The 17,302-nt window shown below is 37.0% G+C and overlaps 1 protein-coding gene across 2 annotated transcripts in view; it reads right to left on the reverse strand.

The window, feature by feature from the left end:
* The window catches only part of SLC9A7 (solute carrier family 9 member A7), a 146,366-nt gene that overhangs the window by 68,044 nt on the left and 61,020 nt on the right, over positions 1–17,302 (reverse strand). For both annotated transcript variants that reach the window (XM_081277314.1, XM_081277313.1), the window contains exons 2-3: positions 8,105–8,304; positions 5,658–5,735 (exon numbers count right to left, since the gene is read on the reverse strand). In XM_081277314.1, the coding sequence (XP_081133440.1) occupies positions 5,658–5,735; positions 8,105–8,304 (278 nt within the window). The remainder of the gene's footprint in view (positions 1–5,657; positions 5,736–8,104; positions 8,305–17,302) is intronic.

Below are 17,302 nucleotides of genomic sequence, written 5' to 3' on the forward strand. Positions count from 1 at the left end.
TTCTAATAATGGGAAAAGTTATGCCTGTTCTTGAGACTGTCAGCCCTGTTTCTTACTTCTCAAGGCAAAAGCTATTCTCATTTGACAATCAGAACTAAATCCTCCATACACCTTAATCAAACAAAGGCCAGGAACATGTTAATTTTTTTAAAGGCATCAAATCCCCAACATGCCAGTTGAGCAATGTCAAGGAAAAGCAGGGCACAAGAAGAATAACCCAACCTACAACACGCAGCCACCATGAAATAGGACCAAAGAGCTGTCAGTGTCCTCTGGCCAGTGTCACAGATAGAGTCCAAGACTTAGGCTTTGGCATTCCCCAATACTTGGCCCTATCTGGGGCTGCAAAGAAGATGTCAAAGAACATCTAATGTCCCTAAGCCATCTGCTCAGAAGAGAATTATTCAAGGACTTGCCTTGCCAAATGAGGGTGCTGCTTGGACATATTATGAACACATTATGTTTGCCTCTTAAATCATTGTCCCTAATGGTTTTTATGCTAATACATTCATACACCAGCATTTTAAAAACAGATTTTAAAACAACAACAACTATGAGCCTGCTTCCATTTAAAAACTCCATTAAGGGCTTAAATGAGGAAGTGCTAGGAGTGCATCAAGGACAAGACATGAGACCATGAGAAGTATCCAGGAACAAATTTCAATCCCAGATGTGCTTTCTTTGCAATTCAGCTTTCTTTTGGGTAATCATCTCCAGGATTAGTATGAATATGCATTAGACAAATTCATATTCATGATATTAACCAGAGCACAAAATTAGAAATGCAAATCTACCACCAAAAATACATTCATAATATATTCTAGAAACACACACACACACACACACAAATTATCCATCTCCCATTCATATCTGCTGACATGAACTAAAATTTTACTGTGCCTTGAAGAGATATGCCACTTATTTCTGTAATAGATCTAGTATTTAAATGTGTACTTCACAGTTCTCGAAGTACTTTCACATACATTAGTACATTCAATTCTCATAATGCCCCAGTATGAAATTATTATTTGAACCATCTTATATGAAAGAAACATAAGGCTCATAGGCATGACATGAGTTTCCTAAAGTCATATATCCACCAAATCACAGCTCCAAATTGGAGAGCCAGTCCTCAGACCCCAGTTCGTTGTGTTCTCACTGCATAAGCTGCTCTGCTACTGAACTCCTCAATTCTGACCACTTCTCTCTAGGGGAGAAGGTACAGGGGGTGTGGAATGAAATGCTACATCTTTCATCCTATTCCTATTGGGCTATAATACAGATACGATGGTACAGAGTCTCCCCTACTATATACCAAATGGCCAAAAGTGACAAAGGAGATGGTGGCATGCATTGGTAAAGCCTTCAAGAAGGTTTTTGTTGGTAAAAATCCACCTGATTTCCATTAAGCCTTATATTTATACTCCTTCGGAAACCCTACCTTCTCCCATTTCCCACTGATATGTTTTACATAACTTGTACCTGCACCCATGAGAGGGATGGAGAAAGGAAGTGGGGGACGGTGTGTGTGTGTGTGCGCGCGCACGCACATGTGCATATGTGTGCAGTGTTTGGTGGGGGCAGTTCACCGAAAATGAAGGCTTTCATAAATGTATTCTTTACCATCCAATGCCGTGTAAGCAAACTGTGAGGGGTGGCACAAAAATCAAAGCTAATTCCAATGGTAACCTTTTTCAAGTCAGAAAAAAAGCCTTGTCTGCCTGAGGACTATATGTGCATAGGTTAAATGGTCTCCATGTATCCTTTTACAAAGCATCAATTAAATGGTAAAATATTTACTACACATTTATTTGATAATAGGCTTAATCAGAGGTGGCAACCACAGCAAAAACCAACTATTTAAGTACCTTTATAAGGTCTATTTAAAAAGGAAAGTGACTAATATTTGATAATCCAAAAAACTAGCATGTCAAAAACAACTTTGACTGGGAACTGGCACAGCCTGTTATTTGTTTTCCTTTTGAGAAAATAGGGCTGATGAAGAGAAGGTTCTGCAAAAATAAAGTGTTTTTCAACCATCTGAGTGGCTTTCACAACCCATGATTTGGCATCATTTTAAAGTGGCTATTATTTTGATTATACATTAAGATTAGTTATTTAAAATACCAAATTATTCATCACCCATTTGATCTGAAGAAGAAGTTCCATTTAGGTGAAGAATAACATTATTTATACTCATAATAACCATCTCCTATTCATTAGGTGTCAACAAGTGACATGCAATTTCAGATGATTTTGGCAACCCCGTAGATGAAGTCAGAAAAATGATATGGTTTGTTTTATTAGAAAATTTAAATCCAGAGGCAGTGCAGCACAAAGGAAGACCTTGGGCCCTGGAGTCAGAGAGGACATAACCCTGACTCAGTCCCATACCATCTAAGTAACCTCATCTGCACCATTAATCATTCTGAGTTCAGTTTCATCATCAGTGAAATGATGGATGCTACATGTGAGTGCACAAATGTGTTTTGGACTGATGTGCAGAAACCCACAGCCTCCTGCTCCTCAAGTACCCATAGTAGAAAGAGGAGTTCTGTTCCATTCCTCTCCCGACTCCTTTTTCCACCCTGAAGGTGATGTAGTAAGGAAGAGTCAATTGACCTATGAAAGGAGAAAATGACTTAACCCTGTTGTACAAGGTGGGGAATCATTCCTGCTCCTCAAGCCTCCATGCTGTGAGCAAAAGAGGCAGCCTCTGGCAGTCTCAGCAATTCTATAATCTCTGCATTTTAGCCTCTCTACCTGTGGCTATGACCAAGCCGGTGGCTAAATGGCATCTGTCTTCAATTCTTGAAATGGCTGTAAGGAGATCTGTTATTAACGACTAAGCTATGTACAACACAGGTTAATCAGAGACTTTAGATAATAAATTGATTTTAAATCATGAGTTAATTCCTTGTGTCTCTTTTCTTTCCCTCACACCCTCTTTCTTCCTTCCTTCCTTTTTTTTTCGCATGAACACAGGGCACTTTACCACTGAGCTACAACCCAGCCCCTTTTAAAATTTTCAGACAAGGTCTCACTAAATTGCCCAGGCTGGCCCTTGAACTTTTGATCCTCCTCTCTCAGCCTCCTGAGTACTTGGGATTACAGGCATACACCACCATGCCTGGCCTTTGTATCCATTTTCAATCCATTAGAAGCCTGGGGAGAAAGCAATGTGAGCTAACATATAACCACCATCATTTTCTTCCAGTTTCAGTGAGGATTACACAGAATGTATGAAAAACACAAATAAATATGTGCAAAGTTCCTGTCCATAGCAGACACTCCAAAAACTATAATTATATTTGTATCAATTGGAAATAGTTTAAAAACTGCAAAATGGCTTTGCCAGAAGAACCAGACTGAAAGGCAGGCATTCTCTCATAAAATGATTTAGGAAGTGGTCCCTCCTCTATTTTTTTTTTTTTTTAGAGAGAGAGAGAGAGAGAATTTTTAATATTTATTTTTTAGTTCTCGGCGGACACAACATCTTTGTTGGTATGTGGTGCTGAGGATCGAACTCGGGCCGCACGCATGCCAGGCAAGCGCGCTACCACTTGAGCCACATCCCCAGCCCCCCTCCTCTATTTTCTGAGTTTATGTAGAATTGGCATTATTTTGTCCTTAAATGCTTGCTATAGTTTGCCAATGAATCCATCTTGGCTTATGGTTTTCAATTATAAACTTATTTTTAAATTAGCATAGGGTTGTTCAAGTTTTCTATCTCTTCTTGGGTCAGTTTTCATAATTTGTCTTTCAAGGAATTTGTCTATTTCACCTGGCTTGTCAAATTTACTTGCGTCAAAATTGTTTTTAGTACTTCCTCTTTATCCTTTTCAATTTCTGAAGTTTCTAGTAACATCTTCTCTTTCATTGCTAATATAGGTAATTTGTTTCTTTCTTCTTTTTCCCCCCAGTAGATCCTAGCATTGTCTAGCTCCTAAAGCTGTCGTTCAGTTTTATTGTCAGCCAATATTTCCCTTTTCTAGACTCACTGAAACAAGAGCTGAAATAACTACCATGGCTTAAGTTATCTCAGGGAGGCCTTTTGGGGGTTCATTTTCCACACAATATTCCATCAAAGGAAGAGGGAAAGAGCCACCCACACTTTTAGTATCTTAAATAACTTGAGGCTTAGGTCTAATATTGATATCAAACACAATAACCCTCAATAATAATGATTCTATGTTCTTTAAAATTTTTTATTTTGGTAGCCAGTGTGGTGGTGTATGCCTGTCATCCCAACAACTCTGAAGCAGGTAGCTGAGGCAGAAGGATCTCAAGTTTAAAACCAGCCTGCAACTTGGTGAGACCCCATATCAAAGTAAAAAATAAACAGGGCTGAGGATGTATGTCAGTGGTACAGAACCTCTGGGTTCCATCCCTAGTGCAGAAAAAAATTAGAAAAATTATAGATTCACTGAAGTTGCAAAGACAGTACAGATATGTCCCCTGTACTCTTCACCCAGTTTCCTCCACCGGTTATATCTTATATAATTACAGGCAAATATGAAAACACAGAAAACGACATGGGTACAGTGCATGTGCATAGTTCAATGTCATTTTATCACATGTGCAGATATACACAACTACTAGCACAATCAAGATACAATACTTGGCTGAAGACGTAGCTCAGTGGGAGAGTGATTCCCTAGTATGCATGAGGTCCTGGGATTGATCCCTGGCACCACAAAAAAAGACATTGTTTAAGATACAGAATTATGGGATTGGAGTTGTGGCTCAATGGTAGAGAGCTTGCCTAGCATGTATGAGGCACTGGGTTTGATTCTCAGCACCATATATAAATAAAATGAATAAAATAAAGGTCCATCAACATCTAAAAATATTTTTTAAAAGATACAGAATTTTTCCATCATCACAAAGCTGTCCCTTATGGTATCCTTTTATACTCACCCAACCCTGACCCTCCCACCATCCCTAATATGTGGCAACCACTAATTTGTTCTCCAATCCTATAATTTTGTCATTTCTAGAATGCTATATAAATAAAATCATAAAGTATGTAATCTTTTCAGGCTGATCTTAATAATGACTTCTTGGTCCATCCAAAATGATCAAAAAAAAACTATTGATACTGATACACAGTACCAATATCACAATATCAATACCGACACCCAGTGATACTGATACTGATACACTGGGTATCAGTATTAATTGTTTGTTTGATCTTATTGCTGAGTACGGTTCCATGGTATAGATGCACCACAGTTTGTTCAGCTATTCCCCTACTTAGAACATTTTGGTTATTTCCAGTTTTTTTGTCTATTATAAGTAAGGTAGAATGAACAGTCAGGTACAGGTTTTGTGTAAATATAAGTTTTCCTTTCTCTGAGATAAACCCTAAGCAATGGAATTGCTGGGTCTTATGGCAAATTCAACTTTAGTTTTATAGGTAACTCCTACTTTGTTTTCCAGAATAGCTGCACCAAGTTACTTTCATACTGGAAGTATAGAAAAGTTCTAGATTTTGAAACAGAAATGAATCACTGATCATGAGTCACCTATAGTCTCTGAGTGGGTGCAGAAGACAGTAATAAGGAATCTGAGAGAAGGGAAAAACTGGAAAACTATGCAGGTAAATTAACACAGAGATTCATATGCCTTAAAACATTAGTAGCAAACCTTCTTACCTTCTTTAAACTGTACCCAGCATGAAAAATAATTGGAGGCAGCAGAATGTTAAAAAATACCTCTGGATCAAATGTTACCTGAAAGTTTAAAAAGAAAAAAAAGTCAACCTTTAGTTTAATGCCAACTAGTGCTATATTATTTGCTCAATATTGAAGTCACGACTGAATTTGAACATTTGGTGTAAATAACATCAGTGTGACAAATCTTGGACTAATCCCAGAAGAAAAATCATGTCTTCCTTGTGGACTGGCATATTCTCCCCACAGCACTTCTGACGTATGATCTTCGTGTGTTTTTTAATATTTTTTAGTTTTTGGCGGACACAACATCTTTGTTTGTATGTGGTGCTGAGGATCAAACCTGGGCCGCACGCATGCAAGGCGAGAGCGCTTCCGCTTGAGCCACATCCCCAGGCCCTCTCCGTGTGTTGTTTTAACACATGTTAAGACATAACGGTTCAATTCAATGTTAAGAACTCACAGAGAGCTGTGGGCCAATGTTTTTCCACAATAAACGAAAACATCTTGATTTTTATCATCTTTATTATGTCTTAACTGCATTAAAAATATTGTCATGATTATTAACCCTCTGGATTCTCTCATGTAGTCCTTTATAGATATAATTCTACTGAATTTAAGTCTTTTTTGAGTGACCAGCCTTCTGTAATACTTGATGTGGCCTAGATCAAAGTCATTAGTGAGTTTAGTAGCTTCCTGAACATCAACATAAATTCAGTAACTCCAATGGGATGAAACTACCTGTAAGGCTTATTTAAGGAAATCACTCTGAAACTTCTAGACAGCAATGTCTTAACCACATACCAAAAAGAATTAAATATCTTATAAACACACTAACCTTTTTAAAGAATTTGTTCATGTGGGTGGATTAATCAGCTTTATTATAATTAATTATTTTAAATCTTCATTCTAATTATTAAAAATTAGCTTTTCTCTTTAGAAACTGGAGATGTTAATCAGCCTAATTAAAACAAGAGTGATTCTTGCAAGTTATATTTATTCTATCTTCTTGCTAAAGATAAGAATAATTTACAAAAGAGGGAATGTCAGAGTGAGGGTGAATCTTGGGCAGTACCTACCCAATGAGGAACCTGGGCCCATAAATAGTCAGACTTGATGGATATCAAAAAACCAAATAATGTACCCACAAGCTCAAGGGTTTTCTTATCACAGTTCAATGTTCTTCACACCAACCTCATTGCCTTAATATGCCTGTTCTGCCCTCACCTAGCAATAATCATCTCTACCTTATTTGTTTTCCCATCTTTGCTCTGGTAGCAGAATTTCAAAAAGAAGAGATTTGAATAAATGTTTTTAAGATAAAAAGAGCAGAAGTCAGCTTCATCTTCTATCACAACCTAAAAGGTGAAAATAAGTGGGTATCATTTCCCTGTTTTCCCCTATTCTATGCAATCCAATATGAAGGATTCATGCTGTCATTTCAAAACAGTGATTAGCATGGTATATACACTGGAATGCCATTCAGTTGCATCTAGTTTCACAATGTTAATGGGAATTCCATGCTTTATTATGAAATGAGAGCAAAGAGCACAACAGTACTGCCATTAGGGACAGAGAGAAGATGGTCATAATTAATATTCCAGATAGAGAATAATTTGCTCTAAGGAACAGTATATTTGAAGAACAATAATTTAATTTTTGGAGCACACCTGTGTATAATGCAGGTCATTATACACATTAGCTTTTTCTACATTAAAAGGGGCTTTCTACAACCTGGATTCCCCTGACCTGCTATACAGAAGTCCGCCTAATGATAAGCCCTGGTCTCTAAGGTAATGGAATATGTGTCAATAAGTATAGATCACATTTATCTTTGAAATCACCCACATGAAAAGACACAATATATTTTCCTGTGAAATATTTTTATTACTCTGATATCAAAGGAAAAATGCTTGGACTCAAATTCTAAGACAAGTTCTTCTTCCCTTAAAGATTCTTTGGGCCTTTGGCATCAGTCTTCAATGAGAGTAAGCCCTCAAATATTTGTAGACTATGGGAAAAGAACCACAAAAAACTAAGAATCACATTTCTGAATTCTGAATAAATAAGTTTAAAGTGAAATCAATGTTATTTTAAGAAAGAAACAATCTCATCTCTAAACCACAAGGATAAGAAAAAATAGTAAGGAAGAAATGGCAGTTGGAGAAAATAAATGTGAATATACAAACTCACTGCATAATCAGGGGCCCACATCTACAACAGATCCTAACAAGCCCAGGAGGTCATCCACAAATCTGAAAGGTATGAGTAAAATAAGGTTCTTATCTTCTCGTAATGGCCCAAAAGCCTCCTGGCAAAACTGAGAACCAGGAATGTTGATATTCCAGGAGTTTGGAAGGATTTCCACAAGGTCAAGATGGAGCCAAGGAATCAACAACCATGTTGTAGATAACCATATGCCAGCTCACCTTCCGCAGCATGTCATTCTGTTCTACACTGTTGATCTTGCCAGGGCTGATTTCTCCTTTCAGAGTGTATTCAAAGAACTTCCCACTGACATTCACTAATAAGGTGCTGAAGGCCCTGTCTTCCTGAGTACAGCTGAGTGACTTGTCACGGCCACTGGTGGCAGGGGTGCCATATCTCAAGATCACCCCGACGATGAGTCCTGAAATAGAGTGAGAAAAAAAATCCATCAGGCCTGAAGAAGCATATGAAGAGCATGGCCATAATGCTACCACCGATTTTCAACAAGTAAAAAACACAAAGAAAATCTTAGAAACCAGGTCTAAGTTGTAAATTTTAGGAGTGACTAAATGCATGGTCCTTCAGAAGTGGTTAAGCATCATCTGTTCTGGTCTAATTCAAGTCCCTCAGCCACCAGAAGGACAAGGTAGAATGGTACCTTTGGTGGTTATTATGGCACGCTGAGCAGTATGCATACTGGGTCATGTCTCATTTCTAAGGCTTATGGTGGAGGAGGATGGGATGATAAGTAGTCAAGTTTTTTTCTGCCCAGGACAGCACAAGACAGAACTGCTGAGCCCTTGATTTTTCCCAGAAGCATCCCCCAAGCCAGTCCTGCTGCCATCTGCCAGCAAGAACCAGGCTGCTGGAATTTCCAGTTGCTATAAATGCAGCTAGCTTTGCCACACACCAGAGGAAAGCAGGGGTGAAGGCTTTTGATTAGGTCATTTCAAACACTAGAAATCATGGAGAAAGTAATTACACCCCTTGGGAAGCTAAATGCTGCAGTATAAATTTGAGCAGTCATGATTCAGGGGCTGGAGAGCTGGCTTATTGGGGCTGTGGCTATGACACAGCTAAGATAATCAGCTGCAAGTATTTAAGCCTCATTCCCTCAAGGGCTTTCTCACTAGGAAAAATAAAAACAGCAAAATCATGTATAAGCATTCAATTCTATGAATAAGGAAGGAGTGCTGCTCCCCTGGTCCTACACATGAGTCAAAGAGACCCAAGCAAAAATGATTAAAATGTCGGGGGAGGGGGACCCAAAAAACCATAAATGACTCTTAGACACTTTGCTATAATTTTCTCTTAGGAGGGAAATTTCAGACTTCTAAATTCAGTTCTTTGGCTAACAATATTAAAATACATAATGGTAAAAATGATCTCTCATATCATTTGCCATTAATGGAGGAAGTTATATCAGAAAAAGAAAGATCTTCTTACTATGTTCTATGGGTAATAGTTTCAATCTTGAATGTCTCCCAAAGGCCTATTTGTTAAAGGATTAGTCCTCAGCTTGGTGGAAACCTTCAAGAGGTGAGGCATGATGGGAGGTCTTACACCACTGAAGGTGTGTCCTCGAGGCAAATAATGAGACCCCAAAACTTTCATCTTCCTTTTTTCATTCCCAGTCACAAGGTGAATGGGTTGCTCCACCACACATTCCCAACAAGAGGTGCTGCCACAGACCCAAGCAACAGGGCAGGTCATGGACTGTAACTTCCAAAACTGAGATAAAATAAACCTTTCCTTTTCTTAATTATTGCAGGCACTTTGTTACAGAAACTGAAAGCAAATACACTATGTATAATGTTCTATCATATCTATTATCATCAAGACAAATATAAATTTATGAGACATTGTTGAATAGCAAATCATATATAAAATCTAGAGAAATACAGCAGACCTTTAAACCAAAATGTTTCTGTATTGCATTATTATTATTAAAGACCTTTATTAACAGATGCTTGTAATTTGTTGCTTTTTGTGAAAAAAAAAATCAGTCTTGAAGGTTTTATTCCAGACTTAAAATGAGGTTCTTAATAATCTCAACCTGAGCAGATAAACAATTTATTTTTATTGGTTTTATTTTTTAAATACATGACAGTGGAATGCATCACAATTCTTATTACACATATAGAACAATTTTTCATGTCTCTTTATATAAAGTATGTTCACACCAATTCATGTCTTCATACATGTACTTAGGATAATGATATCTGCAGTGATTACAGTGTGCTGCATATTTACTGCCTAGCACTGGAACTCCACCAGGGCCTGCAATCTTTGCTGCCTATGCTCCCTTTTCTCCTTCCACAACATCAAACTCCACAGATTCTCTATCCTGTATATTATGAGGTGCTACTTGGGGGTTCTTCTTCTTTGTGGCAATCTATTGTAGAAATACATCAAGTTTGTTGCCATTCCTGTGTGTGGAAACATACCTGTTTCTTATATTAAAGCATTTTACTGTTCCTAAACTTTCACTGCAGAGACCTTCCTGTCTCCTATGGGCTGCCATTCCCTCTGCGCATGGTGCCACACTGAGTATCTCAGCCTTGATGCTCATGATTTAGGACTTGATGATGACTGAGGCCAGCTGTGACAATGGTGCCTCCTCCTGAAGCTGCTGGTGGCACTGGTGATAGAGTTCTCTGGGCTTCCCTCTCCAATCCAGATGAAACTCCGAGGTGCTTTTTATTTTTATTTAATTCCCTGGTTAGGCAGTTATTTTCTGATGAAGTTTTACATGAAAAAAGCAATTCCGTGGCCCTTCAACCCTCATCATAATACAGGATGATTTCTAAAGCTTGGAGAAGGCTACCTGTAACATGATTTAACTTAAATGTCTTCATCAGTAAATCAAAATAAGTCATTTAAAAATGTATCTTTCTCCCAAGTCAAAACCTGCTTCATGGAACCTACTGTTACTTGACTTTACTAACTTGATTTATTAGCAGAGTTAATGGAAAGACTAAACCATATGGTCCTTACAATAAATACTACTCTAACAAATGAGGAGGTTTATGCTTGCAGACAGGTTCATCCATTATAGGAAATGCTCTTAAAACCTCTCCTAGTAATCATCACTATCATATCTAGAATCATTATCAGATGATGAATATTGTTATTTAAAGTTATAAAACCTTTCCCTCTCTACCTAATGCACCCATATTAAAGATGGAAGACACTGAAAGTAATGATGCTGCCCCTTTGTAGTTAAAACATAGCAACACAAAACATCACAGCAAAAATTCAAGGTTAACACCATTTGCACAGTTTTGATCAAAAATATACCAAGCCACAGGGCACACCACTAACTCAAGGTACAGTTTTAATAACTCCCCAAACATTTTAGATTCATACTTGTTATCACTATATTCCATGTCATGATACTGAGTTCACATTTAGTGTTTTCCACTTAAAGAATACTGTAGAGGGATATTTTGGTGAGAAAATGATAAAGACTAGGAGTAAGTGAATAGCATATTTCATCTGCTGGATCTGAAGACATCCCTGACAGGAACTGTAAATAGATCATAACTACAAGGACTTAAATCATGCATGAGTTTTTTTTTAAGCTCCATATTCACACATACATACACACACACACACACACAGACACACACACAAAATGAACCACGGAAGTACTGATTTAGAGGCTTGGGTTGTAGCTCAGTGGTAGAGCACTTGCTTAGCATGTGTGAGGCACTAGGTTCGATTCTCAGCACCACATGTAAATAAATTTTTAAAAAAGGTTCATCAACAACTATAAGAATATTTAGAAGGAAATACTGATTTGACTGCATCCTACAGCAGAGTCCCAGATTACAAAGAGAAATAACTTATAGTGTATGTGGGCCAGAGAAAAATAGCACAGAAGATGTCACCTGATAAAGGCAGAATCACTATTTTTAAAGGTAAATGACAAATATCAGAAAATAATCCAGTTTGGGACTTTTTTTACAGAAAACAAATATGAATGAAATTCCTTTGATATTTTATGTGGCTAAAAAATAAAATAATGAACTCAAAGATGCAGAAGGTGAGGACTATTTCAATGTATGGGTATGAAAAAAATGCATTTCACAACTGTATTATCACATTCCACCGATGGTGTATAATTTCTAAGTTTTTTAATTTTTAAAGACATAACCAAACAGAAAAAAAACTATATATACTTTATATATGTGCCTATCCAAGAATGAGTAGTACTAGGAAGGAATATAATCATAAGCCAAGTATGGCTCAAAAAAAATCTCAGAGGGTGATTAAAGAAACTAGGCCCAGTTAGTCTGGTGCCAGTTTTCCTTTTGTGACTGAGATTGTTAGGAGTGCAACTGAACAAGTGGACATGAAGTAAGGTGTAATTCTAGACAGTCATCCACCAGCTGCAATATATACATATCTCTATTAATAAGCCTTTGTTAAGAAGAAGGGGAACAGGTGCATGGATGTAATGTTCTCTTCTAGTGAGACCTCACCTTCTCTTATATAAGCTACTAAGGATAGATGATCACTAGATCACTTTAGTCACCACTTTAGTGTTGTTTAGAATATAATACAGATTGTTCTGAGTTTCATTTGAAATGAGAAAAGAAAGCATCCCATTTCGCATCCAGTTACAAAGTGTTCGAAGACAGTGATAATTACAGATTGAGTACCCTTTATCCAAAATGCTTGGGGCCAGTAGTGTTTCAAATTTCAGAGTTGTTTTTGAGAGTTCGGGGTTGGGTTTTTTTTTTTTGGGGGGGGGGGATTTGGAATATTTGCATGGCCTTTAAGAGTTGAGCATCCCTAATCTGGAAATCCAAAATCTGAAATGCTCCAAAATCTAAAACCTTTTGATTTATGCTGGCATGCAAAAAGTCTCGGATTTTTGGAACACTTCAGATTTTGAGATTAGAGATTGTGTTAGTTTTACATTGCTGTGATCAAATACCTGACAAGAACAATTTAGAAGAGGAAAAGTTTATATGGGCTCACGGCTTCAGAGGTCCCATCCAAGGTCAGCTGACGTCATTGCTCTGGGCCCAAAGTGAAGCAGAACATCATGGTGGAAGGGAATAGCAGAGGAAAACTGCTCAGGTCAGGGCATCCATGAAGCAGAGAGACTGAGAAGAGGAGTCCTGGACAAGACATGTAATTCCTAAGGGCACACCCCCAGTGGTCACCCCAGTGACCTACTTCCTCCAGCCATGCCCCAATCTATAGTTACTATCCAGCAATCCATTCCAATGATAAGAGTATGCTTTCATAATCTAATCATTTTACCTCTGAATATTCCTTCATTACCTCAAACATAAGGTTTTGGTAGGATACCTCATAGCCAAACCATAACAAGATGATCAAACTCTATTTCTTTTTTTATTTAGTTATTTTTTATTATTTTTAAAAAAATTATATGACAGTGGAATGCATTACAATTCTTATACATGTATACAGCACAATTTTTCATATCTCTGGTTGTATACAAAGTATGTTCACACCAATTTGTGTCTTCATATATGTACTTTGGATAATGATGACCATCACATTCCACCATCATTGCTAACCCCATCCCCTTTTCCTTCCCCTTCTACTGTATTTCTTTTGTTGTTTTTGTTGTTGTCGTTAATTTATTAATTGTATTGAAATATTTCAATAGAAATAAAAGAAACAAAGGAACAAATAGTTATTAGAAAAATAAATACAAATCTCCAATAATTATGTAAAAAGATACACACCACTGACAAAGAAATATAAATCAAAAAGAAAGAGGCACTTACTAGATTGGCAAAGATTTAGGTAATTTGATAATATCCAATGTTACGTAAGACATAGAGAAATGAACCTACTTAAAAGTGTTGGCAGAAATGTAAATTGACATAATCTTTGCCAAATTATTTTGGTAAAACTGGACAGATTACTTAAACCCTGTATAAAGGAAATCTAATGACATTATTTATTCATGACAAAGTTATTGCCTTAACCTGTCTAAACACATACCACAAAATATTTTATCTCATTATCTGGATGTCAACTATATTTATATTGGTTGTATGCACAGAAGAGTTAAACTTAATGATTTATATGATTATTTCCTTCAAACTGTATTTCCAATCCAATGAATAAAGAATCCAACCGATTCCAGCATTGATAATTAGTTTTCACATTTGGGGGTCATTTACATGACTGGTTTTAAGAATGAGTGCTACAGATCTTTTCAATGCCTTTGTCTACTTGTTTTGTTTGTTATGCAGCCATGCTATTCATTGATTTATTAAAACTCATTCAAAGAGAATTAATTCAAAATATTTTGTTGCTTGTTTTGAAAAATGCAGTCAGTGAAATATTCATTTTGTTTATTGGTACTGGGGATTAAACCCAGAGGTGCTTTACCACGGAGCTATACCCCCAGGCCTTTTTATTTATTTATTTACTTTTTGAGGTATAAATTGTTGAGGCTGCCTCAAACTTGCAATCTTCATGCTTCAGCCTCTAAAGTTACTGGATTACAGGCCTATACCACTGTGCCTGGCTGAAACACTCAAAAACAATTTTATTGAAGTACAATTTATATGTCACAAAATTCATCCATTTCAAATGTATAACTCAGTGATTTTTAGTATATTCACAGAGGTGTACAACCATCACCCCAATCTGATTTTGTAATATTTCCATTCATAGTCACTCCCTGTTTCCTACCCCCATCCCCAGGTAATTACTGATCTAGTTTCTGTCTCTAAAGATTTACCTTCTCTGAACATTTCATATAAATGATATCATATGATATGTGGTCTTTTTGTGTCTCATTTCTTTCACTAAGCATGGTGTTTTCAAAGTTCATCCATGCTGTGGTATAGATCAGTACTTCACTACTTTTATTGCTGAGTAGTATTTCATTGTATGGCTATACCATATTTGCTTATCCTTTCAACAGTTGATGAACATTTGCATTGTTTCCCCTTTTTGTTATTGTGAATAATGCTGCTATGAACATTTGCATACAAATCTGTTGACATATGTTTTCATTTCTCTAGGGTATTAACCAAGAGTAGACTGCTATGTCATATGGTAAATCTGTTTAATACTTTAAGAAACTGCCAAACTGTTTTCCATTTGGGAAACTGTACCATTATATACTCCCACTAGCAATGGGAGTTATAGTTTGTTTACAGGCTCAATAACAGTTATCATTGTCTTATGATTACACCTATTTTAATTTTTTTACATTGGCAACCTCTTTAATATCTAGAGACTTGATATTATAAAACCAGGGCTACTTTGTCCATGTTATATAATATGCACAGTAGAGCAAAATTAAATGAAATGTACATTACAGGGCAATGGACAAGCTTAAGTTTTCTAGCACACTCTAACAAAACATCTTTGCAACTTCTTCCCTCTCACCTCCTTCAACCTAACAAACAAGTACAGAGAGTACACTATTCAGAGGTGGTTTAACAATTCCAAACTCAGTATTTCCCATCCGTTTTTAAAACTTATATACAAGTTTTACTCTAATTCTTCTGCTTTTAAATATATCAAGCACTTCTAAACATCTAGAAGGACTAGATATTCCACATAAGAGCTTGTCCACTATGCACACAGCACTGTACACATGTAGCAATGGTTATAATCTGAAGTATCTTCTAATATGACCATTTTGTCTTTGAACCTTCCCCTTTTCACTTCCTTCTCTCTACCTTCAATCCAGTGGACAAGTATAGGCATATATGCTTAGAGATGGTTGAAAAATTCATATCCAGAAGTCATTTACAGAGGACAAGCTTTCCTATGAATTTCAACACAAAATGTACAAAATGTGCTAATCTTACTAACTACTTAGTCATACACTGGCAACCTCTTTAACATTTAGAGACTAGATGTTACAAAATCAGGACTCATTTGTTCATTATATACACTATATACAGAGCAAAACAAAATGCACAAAACATTCATAAAACTGATGTCTGAGAATATCCAAGTATGGCTGCACTGACATATTTCCTTTTGCAATTCCCTCCAACTTCCTCCATATCACTGAACAAGTACAGATGGTAATGTACTTCTCACAGAGGTGGTTTAACAGTTCCATTCCTCAAAGAGAGTATTTCATATGAATTTTAGCAAAGAGATATTTACATATGATTTTAGATATTTACATATGATTTACGATGATATTTCATATGACTTTAGCTTTTTTACTACCTCTACATTTAACATACATCAGGCACTTCTAAACATTTTGACAGAGTAGATGTTTCAAGTAAGGACTCAATTTGTCCACTATGTCCATGATAGTCTTGAATAAACTGCACACATGTAACAATAGTTCTAATTTGAAAATGAAGACTTCTGCCATGACCTTCTGCCTCACCTCAAGCCATGAGGAATGGAGCTGTCTATGGACTAAGACTTTTGAAACTCAGCCCCCAAATAAACTTTTCCTCCTTTAAAATTGTTCTTGTCAGTTCTTTTAGTCACAGCAACAAAAAACTACTAAAAGTAGACCAATTCTACTTTTGTCATACACTGCCAACCTCTTTAGCATCTAGAAAGAGTAAATTGACATTAAGACTCATTTTCCTTTATATACACTATGCACGGAGCACAATAAAATGAAACACACAGATTAATTTGTTTACTCTTGCCTCATTACAAGTACACTGGTATGGCGCTGTGGACAACCAGCACACAACATGTACTACTCAACAGGGTATCTGGCTATTGCCCCCTCCCTAAAACATCTCATAAGATTTTTAACAGGGCTGGGGATGTGGCTCAAGCGGTAGCGCGCTCGCCTGGCATGCGTGCGGCCCGGGTTCGATCCTCAGCACCACATACCAACAAAGATGTTGTGTCCGCCGAGAACTAAAAAATAAATATTAAAAATTCTCTCTCTCTCTCTCTCTCTCTCTCTCTCTCTTAAAAAAGATTTTTAACAAAAAGATCTTTACAAAATGTGTTGTATTTTACTACTTCTACTTTTAACATATATCAGGCATTCCCTAAAGAATATCTTAAAAATAAACAAAAGGAAAATGAAAATAAAAAAGCATACACCACAGTTTGAACAAAGTGAGGTGATAAAGCCAGCCTCAGCAACTTCGTGAGGTACTCAGCAACTTAGTGAGACCCTGTCTCTAAATAAAATATAAAAAAGGCCGGGGGATGTGACTAAGTTGTTAAGCACAACATAGAGGAGGAAAAGTTTTTTTTGGCTCACAGTTTCAAAGGTTTAATCCCTGATCCACTGACTCCACAGCTCTGGGCCCAAGGTGAAATAGAACATCATGACAGAAGGATATGGTATAAGAAAACACCTCAGGACATGACAACCAGGAAGGAGAAGGAGAGGGGGGGAAGGGAGGAGGGAGGAGAGGGAGAGAAAGAGGGAGAGAAAGAGTGTGCATTCTGCTTACCAAGGACAA

This window comes from Spermophilus citellus, assembly GCF_964194105.1.
Source record: "Spermophilus citellus genome assembly, chromosome: X".
Lineage (NCBI taxonomy): Eukaryota > Metazoa > Chordata > Mammalia > Rodentia > Sciuridae > Spermophilus > Spermophilus citellus.